This window comes from Natator depressus, chromosome 7, assembly GCF_965152275.1.
Source record: "Natator depressus isolate rNatDep1 chromosome 7, rNatDep2.hap1, whole genome shotgun sequence".
NCBI classification, from domain to species: Eukaryota; Metazoa; Chordata; order Testudines; family Cheloniidae; genus Natator; species Natator depressus.
The window spans coordinates 87,455,839-87,474,461 of NC_134240.1; the positions used below are offsets into that span (position 1 = coordinate 87,455,839).

The 18,623-nt window shown below is 38.9% G+C and overlaps 1 protein-coding gene across 1 annotated transcript in view; it reads left to right on the forward strand.

Moving 5' to 3' along the window:
* PCDH15 (protocadherin related 15) overlaps positions 1–18,623 on the forward strand; it is a 1,310,198-nt gene that overhangs the window by 1,143,924 nt on the left and 147,651 nt on the right. Inside the window, exons 24-25 of the mRNA XM_074958998.1 lie at positions 3,545–3,685; positions 6,510–6,622. Of these exons, the coding sequence (XP_074815099.1) occupies positions 3,545–3,685; positions 6,510–6,622 (254 nt within the window). The remainder of the gene's footprint in view (positions 1–3,544; positions 3,686–6,509; positions 6,623–18,623) is intronic.

An 18,623-nucleotide genomic window follows, 5' to 3' on the forward strand; every position in this document is an offset into this window, starting at 1 on the left:
GGTGACATTGTAAATAAGATGAGGGCAGCATTATCTCCCATAAATGTAAACAAATGCATTTGTCTTAGCGATTGGCTGAACAAGAAGTAGGACGGAGTGGACTTGTAGGCTCTGAAGTTTTACATTGCTTTGGTTTTTCAGTGCAGTTATATAACCAAAAAAAAAAAAATCTACAGTTGTAAATTGCACTTTCACGAGAAAGAGATTGTACTACAGTACTTATACAAAGTGAATTGAAAAATACTGTTTATTTTGTTTATCTTTTTATAGTGCAAATATTTGTAATAAAAATAATATACACTTTGATTTCAATTACAACACAGAAAACAATATATATGAAAATGTAGAAAAACATTCAAAATATTTAATAAATTTCTATTGATATTCTATTGTTTAACAGTGTGATTAAAACTGTGATTAATCACAATTAATTTTTTTGAGTTAGTCGCGTGAGTTAACTGTGATTAATTGACAGCCCTAGCGAGAATTAAACTTGACATTGTGCAGATTGATTTTTAAAAAAATAAAGTTTTTTCAATACTCTGTCCAAAATATGCAGCTTTTATTTACATTACATGAGTCACATGGAGTTAAAGATTTGCTGGGCTGGAGAATGCAGTTGTGCTGGCAGACCAACCAGGACTGAATTGTAGCTCACAGTTTGCGACCCCCTGCATTAGTTAATTGCATCCTTTTAAAGGAAATGTTTTTATTTAAGATATTAGTATTAATAGAGATGAAATCAGTTAAATGAACCTCTATTAGAAAATGCTGTTTATTTAGTTTGTTAATATTAATATGTCATCATGTCAGGTTACAGTAGCTGAAAAATTAATTTGTTATAACTGCCCAGTATTGATTCTTACTTTCCTTTGCCTTTCCTCTGCTTCCCCTTTTAATTTGTTTTTCTGGTAGTGAATGTGTCTGCGATCTGTGTGAGACATGCACGGATAGACGTAGGCTTTCTGTAATAAATCCCTTTCCTTGGATGGGGGCTCAGTATATAATTGTTAATTACAGTAGCTACTTAAAACCAAATGGATACATTGTGTTTTCTGTCAGCACTGGTAAGCAAGGCTTGACAGCTGATGAAGAGTACATCCTTCTTTTTGTTTTCTGATTCTGTATGTAAAACAAAATCCAATATCTAACAGTTCAGCAGTGCTTTTAAAGCACAGCTGCACATTGAATTCCCTGCCAGGCAAGGGGAGGGCAGCAGGTGCATCTCTACAGCATACACTTACTTGAGCACCTGCACATGGCATCCCCCATCTTGTTCCTCTTGGGGTGACTTATGCCTCCAGAATACCTGGATCAACCAGTAAAGTGCTTGAGGAGCAGTAGGACTGCTACTCCCGGGGGTGCATATGCCCTTCTCAGCTCCTGTTGCACACCTGTGGACTAACTGATCCTAATTATTTAATTACATACAGAGGTGGATATGCTTGAGAAACTGAAAAACAAAATGTATGTCTATGTGGTGTTTTGGAAATTATACTATAATTAAAATGTTGCTGAAAGCTACATTAGAGGGTGGACAACCTTAAGCAATGCCTCTGTTCCTTACTCTGCCAGCTAAAAATCTCAAAAATCATAGATCCCAATAATGCTCTCAATTACAACTATGAAACTCCATCAAATTGAATGGAATCAGAGGAGTAACAGCAGCATTTGGCTCAAAGCATATAATTATTAAAGTAACAATGCCATTAGAAATTGGTGGACATTCAGTTAGAAATTTGACCAGTGGTCTGTCTGGTCCAGTGTCTTGTCACTGACAGTGGCCAATACCAGATACTTCTTCGTAGGCTACAAGAAAGTCCAAAATGGACACTTATAGAGTAACTTGCCCATAGACATAGTTTTTTTCTAAACCTCATCAATCAGTTTTTGGTTTGTTCCCTGATGCATGAGGGCTTATATCTAAAAAACCCATGAAATTCTTTTTATTTTAATAATAGTTTTTGTTCTATTTTGGGGTATATCTTGTTAATTTATTTATCCGTTCCCCTCCCCGCAACTCAGGGGGTTCGCTCCTGCCCCCGGGAGGTGGGAGGCCCTGGATGGGTAGCACAGAATGAGCACGTCCGACACTCACTTTGCAGAGGTGGCTCCTGTCCCATTGAGCTGAGCCTGGCTCCCTACTCCGTGTATTGTGACCTGGCACACTGGGTCACAATGCCACTCACTCCAATTTGGCCTGAGAGGTGCTGCCATCTCATGTGCCAGGTCACAACTCTGGGAATGGGGAACTGGTCCCAGTCTTATAGGACAGGAGCCACCACTGTGGGAGTTAGTATTTTTGTTTTATTTCATTTTCATTGTTTTTCATGTTTTTTTGTGTTTCACATTTGTGAAACACATGGAGCTCTACATATATGCATTCTAGTGTTTGTCTTAGCTAAAGTAACTGTTGATCTTCTTATTGGTGTAAAAACACACATAGTTAAGGTTGCACAAACATTTCTATTCTAAGAAGTAATTTTCAGGCTCTGTTTGGAGCTGGTCAGGACTAGAGCTGGGCAAAATGCTGTAACCAATGAGTTATTCTCTGAAAAATACAGGTTTGGGTTGACCCAAATTATTAATGTGTTTGGCACAAATTCACCAAGTCATTTGGACGAAAAAAATTGCTGGGAGCTAAATTCATAAGGGGACTTAGGCACCATTCCCAGAGGACAAGAAGGAGACTGTGATGCTGCTGTCAATGACAGCCTTATGTCCAATAGCCCATTTGTTAGGACATTCACCTGGGATGTGGTGGATCCAACTTCAAGTTCCTGCTCCAATGATCTTTCAATTATTTATACAAAGTGGAACAGCTTCAACTTGTAACTTGAAATTTGATGGCGCGTCCCCATGCCACAAAGGTGTCTTTTAGTGGTCTGGTGAAAATTGGTTGAGTATGTCAAAGCTATAACAGTGGTTTAAAACTATATTTGCATACGCACACAATTTTGTAATGCAATCTCTTAACAGTCTGCTAATGTTATTTATTCTCTGTGCAAATGGATGTAGTTTCGACAAGCTCATAGGCAGTGCTATGCCTTTTTCAGTGATGTCTGAGGAAGGAGGCAAGTGTCCTAAGGTTGTGTAAAACTCTTTCCTTTTATCCGTTTTATCAGTTTGTTGTTTTTCAGTTTCGGTGAATTCTTGTATTATGAGATTTACCTTTTCTGTTCTATTAATGATTTTGTAAACCCTCCCCCCTTGTTTATATCCTCACCCCTTATTTATATCCTCTTTAAACTAAACAGTCCCGTCTTTTCAATCTTTCTTCATAAGGAAATCTTTCCAAACCTCTAATAATTTTCATCGCTCATCTCTGGACCTTTCAATGGCAGCTGTATCTTTTTTGGGAGAATCCCTTAGAAATGAACATAGTTTTCCCAATGGGGATAGGCCATCAGTCTATGTTATAATATTTTCCAGTGTTGTTTTCTATCCCATTCTTTATTCATCTCCTTATTTTGTGCAAAACTAAGAAAGTATTTCAATATTTGTGTTGAATTCTTCCAATTGTAAATATGCATTTGCTTTACAGGGTACACCAGCAAGTCGTGTAAGGTACAAAGTAGATGTCATCCAGTTCCCTTACAGTGCCAGCATTTTTGATGTAGAGGAAAATTCAGGACGTGTAGTAACTCGAGTAAATCTTAATGAAGAGCCTAGTACAATATTTAAGGTATGAATATCAGCAGGCATATGCATATACATGAATAAAAATATGAAATATGACAAATGTTATTTCATTTATACCTTTGGTTTTATATTATGTATTATTTCAAATTTAACCAGTTTTTATTTGTGATTGAAGAAAATGTAGTTTGAATTAAAACCTTGTTTCCTCTTTTCTAAATTTTCGGACTTACTGTTCTGGAGATATTATTTTTGGTTTTGTTTCTTTAAATAAAACTATATCCATAATTAGTACAAAATTTATCCTCAGGGCCACAAGTGGCCTACTAGCAGTATATTTTCCTGTTATATAGGAGAGACAGACTCCAAGCCCTCATTGTTTACTTTCAGATTAGCAAAAGCTATGAGAGCTGTGAAATAATCTGTGCAGTTTCTGGAGGAAAAAATTAAGAATGATCTCTCTCAGGTCTGTTAATGAGCAGTGTTGCTATGCAGTAGCTAGATGCCGTCAGACAGGCAAAGCCTCCTCCAGTTAGGCACTCTGATAGTGGTTGTGACATGATAGTTTTGAACGGATGGAAGAATGGATCTTCAAGGCAAATAAGAACCACCTAAATTCTCCCCTACCATACACTCTATCCAAACCCATTGACTTCAGTAGAGTCATACAGAGTGCAAGTCAGGGCAAAGTTTGATTCCAGATATGTCTAAGATTCTCTTAAAAGAGCAGGGTGGGGAAGAGAAGCCGTCTCTCTGAAAGTTATATAAGAGGTAGTACTGGGTATCTCTCTACGTATTTGTCTTGTATAAAGCCTATCAAAAAGTGTAATTAGAATGAAAATGCTGTTTCTATTAATTGTCTGATGGTGGTAAGAAATTCAGCATAAAGTTTTGATGAAACTTTGATGGGATTTTCAGTTTATTAAAGCCATACTCTAAAAAAATAAATTGATGGCAAAGAATAATTTGACTAAGAATTAAATTTTTTGTGGTATTGTTTTCATTGTACCTGAAGACGGAGGCTCAAATGTAGAACAATTAGTGTTTTTCATTTGATTTGTTGGGTTATAATAGCTCTTTCTCAATCACACTTTTTCCTAGCTGAAAATGACAAAATGTCAATGGGAGAAAAATGTATAAATGTATCTTGTAATGATTGGGGTTTTTTAATGTCTAATTTCCTGATGTGGAAAATACCATCTGTCAAAATATCCTTAAGTCATGTTTTTCCCCTTCCTTTGGTTTATATATTTTTGAAACTAGGATAGAAGAGATGTTTGTTTATTTTTAAATGTAATGAAATAAACCTGTCCAGTCACGGTTTCACATTTCTGCATGAATAATGTTGCATTCTGTGGATTAATCTGACAACATGAAAAGTTTCTGATTTGCTTTTGAGTCAATACATGGATAAAATTTTCCAGAGGGGGAATTATTTTGTGCTCACATTAGTATTAATATGATACAGGCTTTCTATCACCCCTGTATGCTTCCCATGAATTCTCCATTAAGCGGTCAAATTCTGAAGCCCAGTTACACAGCTATAGGAGACATGGCAGCTACATTCCTACATATGTTGTCTCTGCACTGACCCTACTGATTCTGTGAAGAGATGGGCCTCATGCGGAAGGGGGATAGAAGGGCTGTGCTGGAGTGAGGTGCAGAGTAACTCAAGAGTGGTGAATTCTTGAAATAAAACTGACCTTAGGGGCAGAGGTATTGGGGTGGAGGCTGTCCTATCATTTTCCGTCTCAGTAGCCTGGTTGTTCTCCTCTTACTAGTTGACAGCTGTGCTTCAAACCTCTCAGCTTAGAGTGAGAATAAATGATCTTATTTACAAGCAACCTGGTTTGTCTCAGCTGAGGGATCTAGGATTTAGGCATGGACACCAAATAAGCAATAAACGTGAACAGAAACCAGAATAAGAGAAGTACCCTTACTATCTAAGAAGATCTTTCTAATTTATTATTCTAGCACAGTAGTGGTCTGGGGTGACAGGGCTCACCTTGCTGTCTGCAGTGCATTACTTGTTCTTTGGGTATAGGACTTCAATTTTGAATTCTGTCTCCTTTCAACTGCACTGAATTCACAGTTTTGTTGAAAATTTGGAAATCTGATCTTTCTCAATCTGAAAAGCTTTTTTGAGGGAATTATTTAATGTTAAAAAACACCATGGTACAGCAGGTGAAATCATCATGTTCAGATTGCAGGTAGATGGCAATCTATAATCAGCGAAAACAGAAAATCCTTATTACAAAATAGCATTAAAATGTATATAGGTTCCCAAAGTCATGCTGGCATGCCAACATTTAATGTGCCGTTTTGAATCATGAGACAGCCTTGCTCTTGGGGGATAACGTCCATAAGTTGGGGAGCTGTAAAAAGGGACAACATGTGATAGCCTATTATCAGCCACAGGGATGCAGAATCTCCAAAATAAGGATTTGTAAAAGTGGGATTTACATGTTATGGTAGAAGAGCTGAAATGGTTTCAACCCTATCTTTGGTTTGATCAAATATTATATTAAGGAAATCCACTAGATAGTTTAAAGAATGTACTTTGGGCTGTCACTGTATTTTGGAGCTGGTATTTTGTATAAGAGAATGGAGACTTGAATTGAAGTTTGCAGCATACGTGTGTTTAAAGATTTCCTGAACTTTGCATGATCAGTTAAGCCTATAGCTGGTTATCATTGCCTTTTTTGCCTGTATATTGTGTCCCTATGTTATTTTATGATAACATCTGTTTTGCATTTTTAAAAAATGATATCCGGTTTGTGAGCTCCTGAAAATGTAAGGGTACCCTGGATAGAAATCGACATAAAATATTTCTATCCATGTTAAATGAGTGACTTTTGTTTTGTTTATAGCTAGTGGTCATTGCATACGATGATGGTGATCCTGTGAAGTTCAATACCACCACTGTAGAAATTGCTGTATTGCAACCCTCAGTAATTCCACGATTTACCCAGGATGAATACAGGTATAGTGTTTTGTTTCCATCACTAGTACTTCTTTTGATACATTTAAAACAGCTGCTCTTTGAACTCCTATTTTACGTATGCTGGTGATTATTACAGTGTGCTGCTAATGCCACTCTGTGATGCTTCCTGCACAGTCTTAAATTTATTATCACTGTAAATTATCACAAAAATGTACTAATTTGTAATGATACAAGAGGCTAACAATGTACTCATTTCATTTTCAGTCTCATGTTATTGAATGTTATGCCTCTTGACAATTGGTTGGACCCAGGCATAGAAAGACTGACCATATTTACTGATTATGCTGGTGTACTGAAAGCTTTTATAACATCAGTGTAGCAGTTCAGACCAGTTTTTTTAAAAGTGACTAATTATTTGTGGCTCCTCAATTTTTGTGTGCACAAGATGAGACACATTAAAGGGCACTGATTTTCAGAAAGTGTTGACGACTATGAGGAGAAGAAACTAGTTTGGCTGGAGTTACACAGAGGGGAGAATACCACCTCTGCCTGAACATATCCACCTCTCCATGAATGCATGGCCAAGAAGATGGGGGGAAATGTCACAGTGGAAGTCTCTGCCTAAGTCAGTGCTAGTAGAAGCATCATTAACTGTGGCATTGTTAACCTGCAACTCCTCGGGAAAGGGGATAGAGGGTGGAGGGGTATGTGTGCACATATACAAGTGTGGGAGGACTGGGAGGGAAGTAGGCTCCAGGAGCTGCACTGACATCACCATACATAAGTTCTGGATATGGATCTCTTTATCTGTAGATCCTGGGGATACATAAGTTTAGGAGGCTGTGCGGCATGCCTTCTTCACAGACCTCCAAATCCTTCCCACTGGGAGGAACAGTTTGAAGGAATTTTCTTGAGGTGAACTTCTCAGAGTTCCCTGGCTCCCTTTAATCCTCTCTCCTGTATAAATCTGCAGGAGGGTATAATTTAGCATAGAATTTCCAAATTCCATTGTCTGGCTCATTAGAGCAGATGTGCAAAGAATAAAAGGCGTCTGACTGGAGAAGTATAGTTCTGTTATTCCATTGCTCAACCCTGTATTTTACCTTGGGGTGATCAGTTTGGAGAACAGGATGCTGTCTTGTTTCACTCTGCTATCCTGGTTGTTGAGGTAGGAGAAGCAGTCCTGCTCCTATCTATTCCCATGGCCATAGCAACCGCAAAATGGAACTCTCTTACTAAAAATTGGTTGCATCATACTCTTATTAGTTCCATATGTGGTGCATACCTCTAAACACAGAGATCCCATCTTCTGCATTGATGTGGGACTCAGCTGCTGTAGCACAGAGCCCGCAAGGTCTGTAGTCAGTGCTGAGGGAGGTATGGGAACTGGGAAGGCCACAGTGAAGAGTTGACTTGCCTGGGAGTGATGTAAGTCTCCCTCTTCTGTCCCATACCCATACCTGTGCTATACTACCTTCCCTGTATTGCCCCAGCCAGGGCCACTACAGACGTGAGAATTATGTCTCAACATGGCTCCAATAGAGTCACACTGTGAGGGATCCATGGTGAGGGAAAGGTTCTCTGAACCAGAGTCACTGTGGAATTACAAGGGGGAATCCTTGTGAAGATTTAAAAACAAACTAACTTCCCCACAACTTTTAACCCAGGCAGGGATGATTTAGCCCCAAACTATGAAAAGTTTAAAATAAAACATAGAAACAAGAATTGGAGCAAAAACAAACAAACAAAAAGGCGATGATATTTGGTGATAAATCTAACTGTGCTTCAGGCACCAAAAATTCATATTGACCGATGGAGGGACCAGCCAACTGTCACATCAACAAATAATATGCAAATGTTTATCTTTTTCCAGTCTGATCTAGACAGGATAGCAAAACATTCTGCAAGCCACTTCTCTAGATTAGCCAGGCTATTATTGGTCAGCACAATCTTGTCCCAGCCTCCATTTTGACTTATAAAACCTCTCCACAGCTCCTGGGTATTAGCAGGCACTATCCACTGGAAAAGTTCATGGGTTGAAAATGGCACAGTTAAAACAGTGATTATTTGGAAGTTTTGTTCCCATTAAGAGCACAGTTCCCATGATTTGCCTAGAGTGAAGGATAGTTTGTGTAAAGATTAGTCTTAACCCCTTTTTGAAAATGTTGATGTTGTAGGTATAAGCGAAGTCTCCATGTATACAAACCTTAGCTGTACTCTAATCTGGATAATTTTCATCCAGCCGATATACACCATTCACATTGCACTATTGAGTCCCAATCTCGACTGAGGCCTTTTGAGTGTTTCCATAATACAAATAATAATCATCAAAAGGGTGACAGGTAAGCAAACTTTATTTTACACTCTAACAATTTGATATTTGATATTTGAATTTTCTTGAAAATTAGTAAACAACAATACTTGTGCCTTTGGACTGCTTAATTTGCAACATCTGAATATGGAACAAATATTTACAGCTGGTTTATACCTCCTTGAAAATGAGGGATTCATGTTTACAGAAAACTGCATTATGAGCCCTATATTTCTAGGAAATGTAGCAAACTACTCAGTCTGAGGTCATTGGTATTTTTTGTTTACTAATTTCAGGTTTTATTAAGTTGTTAGAGTATATAATGAAGTAGGCTAGTCTGTGAGCCTTTAGATTATTACTACTATTATTATTGTTTGTTTGTATTATGGTAATGCCCAAAACATAGAAATGATCCAGGTTACAAGGTGGTTTAAATCAGTGTAGTAGTATTAACTTCAGTTCAGCTACACTGAAGTACAGTAGCTTAAAAATTGTAAATAGGTTAGGCAAATAACAATAATGAGCATTTTATTACCATAGCTGAAAATTGAATAAATATTTCTGAAACCAATAGCTTTCTTGAAGCAAAGTAATAAGCTACAAAATAAATTTGCAAAAATCTGACAGAAGGGGGTGATGAGGAAAGCTTACATTTTGAGGATTTATATTTTAAAACAGCAATATGAAATTCAAAGGAATAGTAGGAAATTTCAAATTGGTGGTTTAAGAAGAGAGTTTTCATTTTGGAGATCTTATTTCTGTTGTCTTTGGTATTTTTTCATTTAAGAAAACATCTCACTAAATTTACAAAGTGTAGTCAGATGGAATATAAACTGTAACAGAAGCTAGATCTTTGTGTAAAATTGGTACTATTTTAATTCTTTCATGTTACTTTCAAATGGATGGATATTTGTGCAGAATCTAAAAAACCTCTACAGTAGGGGTAAGCATATTTTATTACTTACCTTTATGAGGTAAAGGATAGGTTACGGAGAAAATCTTCTGATGAAGTGCTGTCGTAGAACCTAAGAAGGGTATATAAAAGCAAGTGTCTCATCAGTGCCCACTGGCTCTGAAGCTTAATGATAATTATATTGTGAGCATAGCTAACTATTTCACAGATTATCATTTTAATACGAACATTCAATGATTATGGAACGATTATGGGATTGTGGGCAGACCTTGGTTAGTTTCCCATCACCTTTCTCCAGTCCTTGATTAATCCAGCATGCTGTTTTGTTTATACATTTACATTTTAGGAGAGCTATGCAAACCTTTGCCACTGAAACCCAAAACAGAATAATTCAATATAAAAATGAAACTAGAATTCTTAGGAGGCTAGCCTGAGATTTTCCTTTGTCTGAAAACCAAGCTGATTTGGGGCTGCTGCTCCCCACTGACATTTCCCCCTGTATTCTTCAGGTGTCAGTCCTTCCTGACCATACGGGGAAAGTATCCAGGACCTTGTCCATCAGTAAGGGAGACAGATACCATTCCAAGTCCCCAGCAACCACCCAATTCAATAAAACCAACTCATCTCAAAAGCACTGAAAATACATGTCACCCCCACCAGTGGTTTTAGGTAACAATTTAAGGTACATCTACACTGCACACCTCTGGTGGTGGTGTGTAGAGTATGTGTACTCCTCAGTGAAAAGCAGGTTGCATCCACCCTGTGGTGTGTAGCTACAGAAAGCAGCAAAAGGATCCAGAAATGGCAAGGCAGAGGGTAAAAGCTCCAGGAGCAGCGAGGCAGTGGACACTATGCTGGTAAAAGAGCAGTGTAGATGGGAGAACCACTACTTGGCATGTAGAGGGCTGTGTAGGGCAGGGGTTCTCAACCTTTTTCTTTCTGAGGCCCCCCTGATATGCCTTAAAAACTCCATGGCCCACCTGTGCCACTACAGCAGCTTTTCTGCATGTAAAAGCCAGGGGTGGCATTATGGTGTAGCAAGCAGGACAATTGGCAGGGGCCCCACACCATGGGGGCACTGTGAAGCTAAGTTGCTCAGGCTTCTGCTTCAGTCCTGGGTGGTGGGGCTCAGGGTCCCCCCTGGGCTTCATTCCCATGTGGTGGGGCTTTGGCTTTCTGCCCTGGGCCCCAGCAAGTCTAACACTGGTCCTGCTTGGAAGACCCCCTGAAACCTGCTCACGGACCCTCAAGGGGTTGAGAACCACTGGTGTAGGGTATATGCCTTAAGGGTTCAGGTGTGTCTTCACTCACTAAGCAGTGCCTCACCATCTACCCTGCTATTTATACCCTGGCTAGGGGTGCATGCAGGTTATCTCTTCTACATGCCACCATAAAGAGTGGTTTCAGAGTAGCAGCCGTGTTAGTCTGTATTCGCAAAAAGAAATGGAATACTTCTGGCACCTTAGAGACTAACCAATTTATTTGAGCATAAGCTTTCGTGAGCTACAGCTCACTTGAACTGTAGCTCACGAAAGCTTATGCTCAATAAATTGGTTAGTCTCTAAGGTGCCACAAGTACTCCTTTTCTTTTTACCATAAAGCGTGTTCAGTGTAGATGTGCCTTTAGAATCTAGGCTGCTTGAGGAGCTAGGTATGGTGTCTGTCCCCACTTTCCAAATGGGTTTGCTGCGGGCATATTCTTTTCTCTTTCCAATCAGGGCCAGCTCCAGGCACCAGCTTTCCAAGCAGGTGCTTGGGGCGGCATTTAGAATGGGGCGTCAGTCCGTGTCCCGCGGCGGCTTTCGGCGGCAGCTCCGCCGCTGTTGCGGAGGCGGCAATTCGGCGGCAACGGCTTGTGTCGGCAAAATCGGTAGGGCCGCCCCTGGTTCCAATGTTGTTTCTCCTGACCTGCATGCTTCTTTTCCTCCAGCTCCAACTTTTTTTCCCCCATGTTGCAGCTTTTCCCTTTAAATCTGCCACTCCAGGCTTTGCTGTCCTAGGGAACTGAGTCTGGACAAGGCCATTGCTCTGGTTGCTGCATATGTGCCAATTATTGGAGTGTAGCACTTGAACTAACTGTGAATTGCTTAGCTTTGGGGGTCTGTTCCCTTGCCTCTGCATATCTCCATGACTGCTTTTTAGGGAGCTGTGCATAACTCATTTTCTCTAACTTTTCTTTCCTTGTCTCTTCCCAAAAATAACAAATCACTTTCCCTTTTGCTTTACCTTTGCAAATGTTTGTTTTTACTGCTGTTTGTCACTTGCTGCAAATTACCACTGTCACAATTTGAATCCCACCACAACTGCCACCAATGTCATGGCTACAAGGTAAACTGTTATCTTATACCCCTTTTAGTCTATCTCATGTGCAGCCCTCAGGTGACAGGTTTGGTTTCCTGCACCTCGCTCTGGGTGGAAACAGGTGTCCACCCACTCTTAGACTCACGATTGGCTCTAGGCACCAGCAAACCAAGCATGTGCTTGGGGCGGTGCAATTCCAGGGGAGGCATTCTGGGTGTTTGGGTTTTTTGTTTTTTGCTTTTGTAGTTGTGCTCTCGGAGGTGTTTTTTTTTTATGCTTGGGGCTGCAAAAAACCTAGAGCCGGCCCCATTTAGACTGGATCGCTAGGCTGCAGCCCCAGGCTTCCGAACCATGTTAACACAGGTCCAACTCTGTGTTGGCACCTGTAAGACTTGGCCTATGGACACCATACATTTTCAGTGACACAGAAACACTGTCTTCAAAACAAAGCATTATTTACTCACTCCTAAAGTACAAAATGCATAGAGCAAAGAGGAAAAACAATAAAAAGCCTTCACACATGAGTATTATCAGTCTCTGGCAGGAAGAAACAGACCATCCCTGCTGTAGTTTCTCCCTCTCTGTGTGTTTTCCAGCTTGTCAGGTTTTCGTTGACACCCTAGGCAGTCTCTGGCCCCTGGCTTAACCCTCACCCTTTCTAGGCCACAAAGTCCTCTAGTATTATTGGGTACATCTACAAAACAAAAACACCGCAGCAGTGAGTTTCAGAGCCTCGGTCAACTGACTTGAGCTTGCACTACGGAGCTAAAAATAGCAGTGTAGACGCTCCCACTCGGATTGGAGCCTGGGCTCTGAGACCCAGCAAGGGAAAAGGATCTCAGAGCTCGGGATCCAGCCCAAGTGGGAACATCTACGCTGCTATTTTTAGCCCTGTTAGCACAAACCACGTGAGTCAAAGTGAGTTGACCTGGGCTCTGAGATTCGCTGCCACAAGGGGTTTTCTGCAGTGTAGACATACCCTTAGTGTTAATAGATTCATAGATTCCAAGACCAGAAGGGACTATTGTGATCACCTGACCTGACATCCTATATATAATATAAGATATAGAATTTCCCCAAAATAATTTCTACACCATCTCTCTTAGAAAAACATCCAACCTTGTTTTAAAAATTGCCAGTGATGGAGAATCCATCACAACTCTTGGTAAATGGTTAATTACCTTCACTGTTAAAAATGTACACCTTATTTCGAATCCGAATTTGTCTAACTTCAATTTCCATCCATTGGATCATGTTATACCTTTCTCTGCTACAGAGAAGAGCCCATTATTAAATATTTGTTCCCCCTGTAGGGTACTTAAAGGCTTTAATCAAGTCACCCTTAACCTTCTCTAGTTATATTAAATAAATCGAGCTCCTATCACTATAAGGCATGTTTTCTAATCCTTTCATCATTCTCATGGCACTTCTCTGAACCCTCTCCTATTTATCAATATCCTTTTTGAGCTACAGACACCATAACTGGACACAGTATTTCAGCAATAGTTGCACCAGTGCCAAATACAGAGGTCACATAACCTCTCTACTCCATACTCAAGATTCCTTGGTTTATGCATCCAAAGATTACATTAGCCCTTTTGGTCACAGTATCACACTAAGAGCCCATGTTCAGCTGAGTATCCACCCCCCACACTAAATCTTTTTCAGAGTCACTGCTTCCTAGGATAGAGTCCCCCCCATCCTGTAAGTATGACCTACATTCTTTGTTCCTAGATGTATACATTTACATTTAGCTATATTAAAATGGATATTGTTTGACTGCACCCAATTTATCAACCAATTCAGATTGTTCTCTCTCAGTGACCTGTCCTCTTCATTATTTACTGTTCCCCTAATTTTTGTCTCATCTGCAAACTTTATCAGTGATGATTTTATGTTTTCTTTCTTTCTTTCAAGGTCATTTATAAAAATCTTAAATATTGTTGGGACAAGAACCGACCCTGTGGGACCCCAGTAGAAACACATCTGCTCAATGACGAGTTTTCATTTCCATTTTGAGGCCTCTCAGTTAGCCAGCTATTAATCCATTTAATGTGTATCATGTTAGTATTATGAGGTTCTAGTTTTTTAATCAAAATGTGTGGTTCCAAATCAAATGCGTTACCGAAGTCTAAGTATATTACATCAACACAATTACCTTTATCAAACTTGTACTCTCATCCAAAAGAGAGATCAAGTTAGTTTGACAGGATCTATTTTTCATAAAGTCATGTTGATTGGCATTAATTATATTACCCTCCTTTAATTCTTCATGAGTGAAATCATGTATCAGCAGTTCCATCTTGCCTGAGATCAGTGTCATACTGTAAGGCCTATAATTACCCAGACCATTCTGTTTACCCTTTTAAAATATTGACACAATACCTAGGCCATTGTTTTACCTTTCTGTGCTTAGTTCCTCAAACAATCTGTTATGGTCTACCTCCATAGAAGTAACCGATCACAAGAACACACACACAGAGGCATGCACCATACTCTCTAAAAATAGATATTTCCCAGTTTATAACAAGTATATGAATTTCTTTGATTCTGACATACTCTGAAAGACTCCTCTAACTATATAGAACTGCATATATATCTCACTGAACTTTGAAAGCAACATAAACTTTCAATCCCCCTAAAACAAGGAATAGAAAATCTATAGTGTCTTAATTAATGGATCACAGTTAGCATCACAAAATGCTATGTGAAGTCCAGATGTGAAATGAGCCTCAGACAGAGATAGTTAAATTAGTTTGGTATTTTTAGCAACCCTATCTTCTGTGATTACTTATATTTTTTAGAAGATGAAACTTCAAAGTATTTTGGATTATTTGTTAATTAATAAATACCAGGTCCTCCTCACAACTAGAATATCATAGCATATAGTGATGTGCTGCTATAGCAGAAAATAAAATGCTAACTGAAAGCAGCAGTTTTTGGCTCCCAGTTATTGCCTTTGGTCACATTAAACAGGTTGTTCAGACTTTTCATAGCTTAAAAAAAAGAAAAATACTAGAATTGTTTGGTCTGCTTTAGAGTCATAGAATATCTCATTTTTAAATATGGGTCCACTTGTGAGAAATGTGAAGTTTGGTTCCAGTTTATCACGGATTTTTTTTTTTCTGACAAGATATATGAAGATCAGAATTTCAGGCTGTTGAAAGTATATAGATGTAGCATGGCATGTTTTCCCTGGACTAGTAATAATACTGTTCAGTGTGAAAATTTCTACTGTATAAAAATGATATTTCATGACAGGCAGGATTTTCTTTCCTCTTTTCTTTGCCATTAACAGGTATAATGTTTTCCATTTGGCTCGATATGTCAACACCATAGGCAGATCTAATCTGACCAAACTGCTGTGTACTCTAAGATTTCACTGAATATGCAGACACAAAACAAAATTATGGAAATATATCAAAAAGTCACGTGAAAGTACTGTTGTAGCATTTTTCAAAACACAGGAGTTCACTGCTGCTAATGCACATGTGACTGAGTTTTTACTTTGTCTCAGTGAGGAGCTGATGTGCAGCTCTCCTCAGGGGAGTATTTTTTTTTCAAAACATGACTGACAATGGGGAAAAACAGAAAAATATAACAGGATTGTTACCAATTGCTCTGTCACAGTAGCCAGACAGAGAAGATTCTGTGTTCTTGTGATACATGGGTTCAGCAAGACCCGGCAGCTGCAAAATCCTGTGATGCATGTATCCTTCCACTTCTTACAAATATGCAGGCTTTCCATAAACTTCTCCAGAGTCAGCAAAAGTAAAATTTTACATGTTGACTTTTTCCAGCTCCATTGCCACCATGATGGGAGTCCTAAGTGACCTTAGACATCCCTGCTTTAATTCTGTTTTTGGGATCCAGACCTCAACAAGGATTTCAGAGAAGCCAGTCTTTGCAGCCACTGTGTGAACCCTCTTCTACAGAGGTCAATCTCCCGTTAAACATATGAGCAAGAGCCATTTCTGCCCATCAAGGAAGTGCCCTTCTCTTGTGCTAAGAAACCTGACAGGCCTTTCTCTTCTGACATGCCCTGAAAGGTGAAAAGGAAATTGAAGCATATTCTCTCTAAGGTTTTGTAACTCGAGTAGGCATCATCTGTCTTTTTCAAAGTCAATTACTGAACCCGAGGACACCAGCCTGAGGGAGTTTAGCACAGAGGACACAGGGCATTTAATCATAGCAGTGCTCATGATCTTAACTTTCTCTGAGAATTCTCTATTTCCAACTATCATAAAAAGAGGGGTTGGTTTTTTTCTGACTCTCAGAAAAAATAAAAAAAATGTCCAGGTGTTTCCAGTTTTAAAGAAAGGATATTTAGGAGAAGACCTGATAGTAAATATTTCTTCATTTGTACTTAATACAATATATAAATTCCTTAAAAAGAAAAAGAATATCTGGGATCCTTATTCTTATCCATTCCATTATTGCAGAATACACTAATAAACTTAATTTCCTCAAAAGGTGTGGGTTTTTATTATTAAACCAAGAAAATGGAAACAATCTTAAAGATGATGTTTGATAGAGAGGCCAGGGGGTGGCAGCATCTTTACATATATTTTTTTTTCATCAGAATATTTATTATTTAGTTGAGAAGGCTTCTCTTCACATAAAATAATTTCAGAACAGATTCAAGAGAAACTGGATTGTGACATTCTAGCCAATTCTACTTTGGGCATTTTCAAGATTTGTCTATACATAAAAATGAGCAGTCAAGTGGTGGCACACAAAACACTGTCTATTGCTATTGTGCCACTAATGTTCAGAAAACAAGGCTTCTCTCCTCACCATTCTGGGAGACAGGTGATAAAGCAATAGATTTTTCTTCCTGAAGTGTATATTTTACCCCCTAGTATAGATACATTCCCAAACTCCATCCCATTCAGCTCAATTTTCCTGGCCCAGGATGCTGTAATCAATGTCTCAAAGGCAGAGATGACATTCAGGATGTCTCCACCCCAATAAATCAAATTCTGACTTCTTTCGCTTGCCCGTCCAATTCATTCTTTTGAGGGAGGAAGAGAATTAACCATTTTATCAGAATGAGAAAACATAATATCAGACAAATTGAGTCTGTCTATAGGTTCAAATGGTGGTTAGAATTTGCTTCATTTCCCTCAAACTCAAAAATGTTTTCGCCTTTTTTCTTGGCTCTCTAAATACAAATGTTGTAAACAACTGTATCCAACACCCTTGTATATTTGTGCTACCCTTCCTGTCCCTACAGATTGGCCAGACAAAGGGTTTTTCTCTGTTGTTTGTTTCTAGAGCTGAAGTAATCAGGAGTCTTCATTCTTAGATCACAAATGACTAAACTTCTTTCTAGAGTACAAGAAGTTAAAAATGTAATCTGTTCTCTCTGTAATATCAGCTGTACAGCAGGAAGAATATTTAGCTTCCATGTATCTACAAGATGCGTTTCACCATATACCTATTGCAGTTCTCTTCAGAAATACCTAAGTTTCAAGACCAACAACCAACCTTACAATATACAGCCCTCTTTTTCAGGCTTATGGATATTTTAAGGATTACGAGTCTCTTTGATTGCCCATCACTAAGAAGAGGTTACTATTCTGACTTATTTAGATGACTGGCTAGTGAAAGCTGAATCTCTTCAGAAGGCCTATCAAATTCTCCAGTGTGCTCTGGAACACTGTTAGGCTCTGAGAGCTCACTTCATAACTCAGGAGGACTGCATGCATTTGCTTTAAGAAAGGCTTCAGAAAATACTCTCTAACAACCAACTCTCAGCCTAGTCTATCTGCCATGTAAGTCCCTTTTTGCTCTTTGGGTTAATAACTTTCTTCAATATAGTGCCTAGAGTTTGCTGTACAACAGATACAAAACCTCTCCTCTCTATTTATGCAATGGGCCAGAAAGCTTCACTTTCTAAATAAAATCTGAGGAAATGTCTGGTCTTATGTACTCAATCCATTTCCCTCCTTAGGTGAATTATACTATCAGATCCTGATTAGACTATTACAGTGACGGAAACCAGACTCTTCAGATGTGGAAGCGATGTGACCTAGATGTCTGTGCAGGATAAGTGGTTCTACAGAAAGAATCACCTTCATAGTAAAATGGACTGGAAATCTAAACTGTTCACCTAGATTTCTACCATTCAAACCTTGTATTCTGCCAAATCCCATTCTAGTCCATTCAGCCATTCCGCAAAAGTGATTTACCTCAACATTCAGTGGGAGACAAGTGTCCAGTGAACAGTAACTATCCTAAAATTAACCTTAAACCCTTAAAGCAAATCAGCATAACCAGGGAATTCATGATGACAGCAGATCAGCTCAACTGTTCCACCATATATCATCAAAATAAATCTTCAGCGTACAAGTATTTATTCAGATTTGCAGAATGTTCAAAAGTAGACTCCCTCCCCACCTCCTAATCCACAACTTCAAAGTACCTCATTTGTGCAGCAAATAGAGAGACAGATACATTCTCTATTCTTTGAAATCACAATCTTTTGAAAAACTCCATCTTTTCCTCCTTAT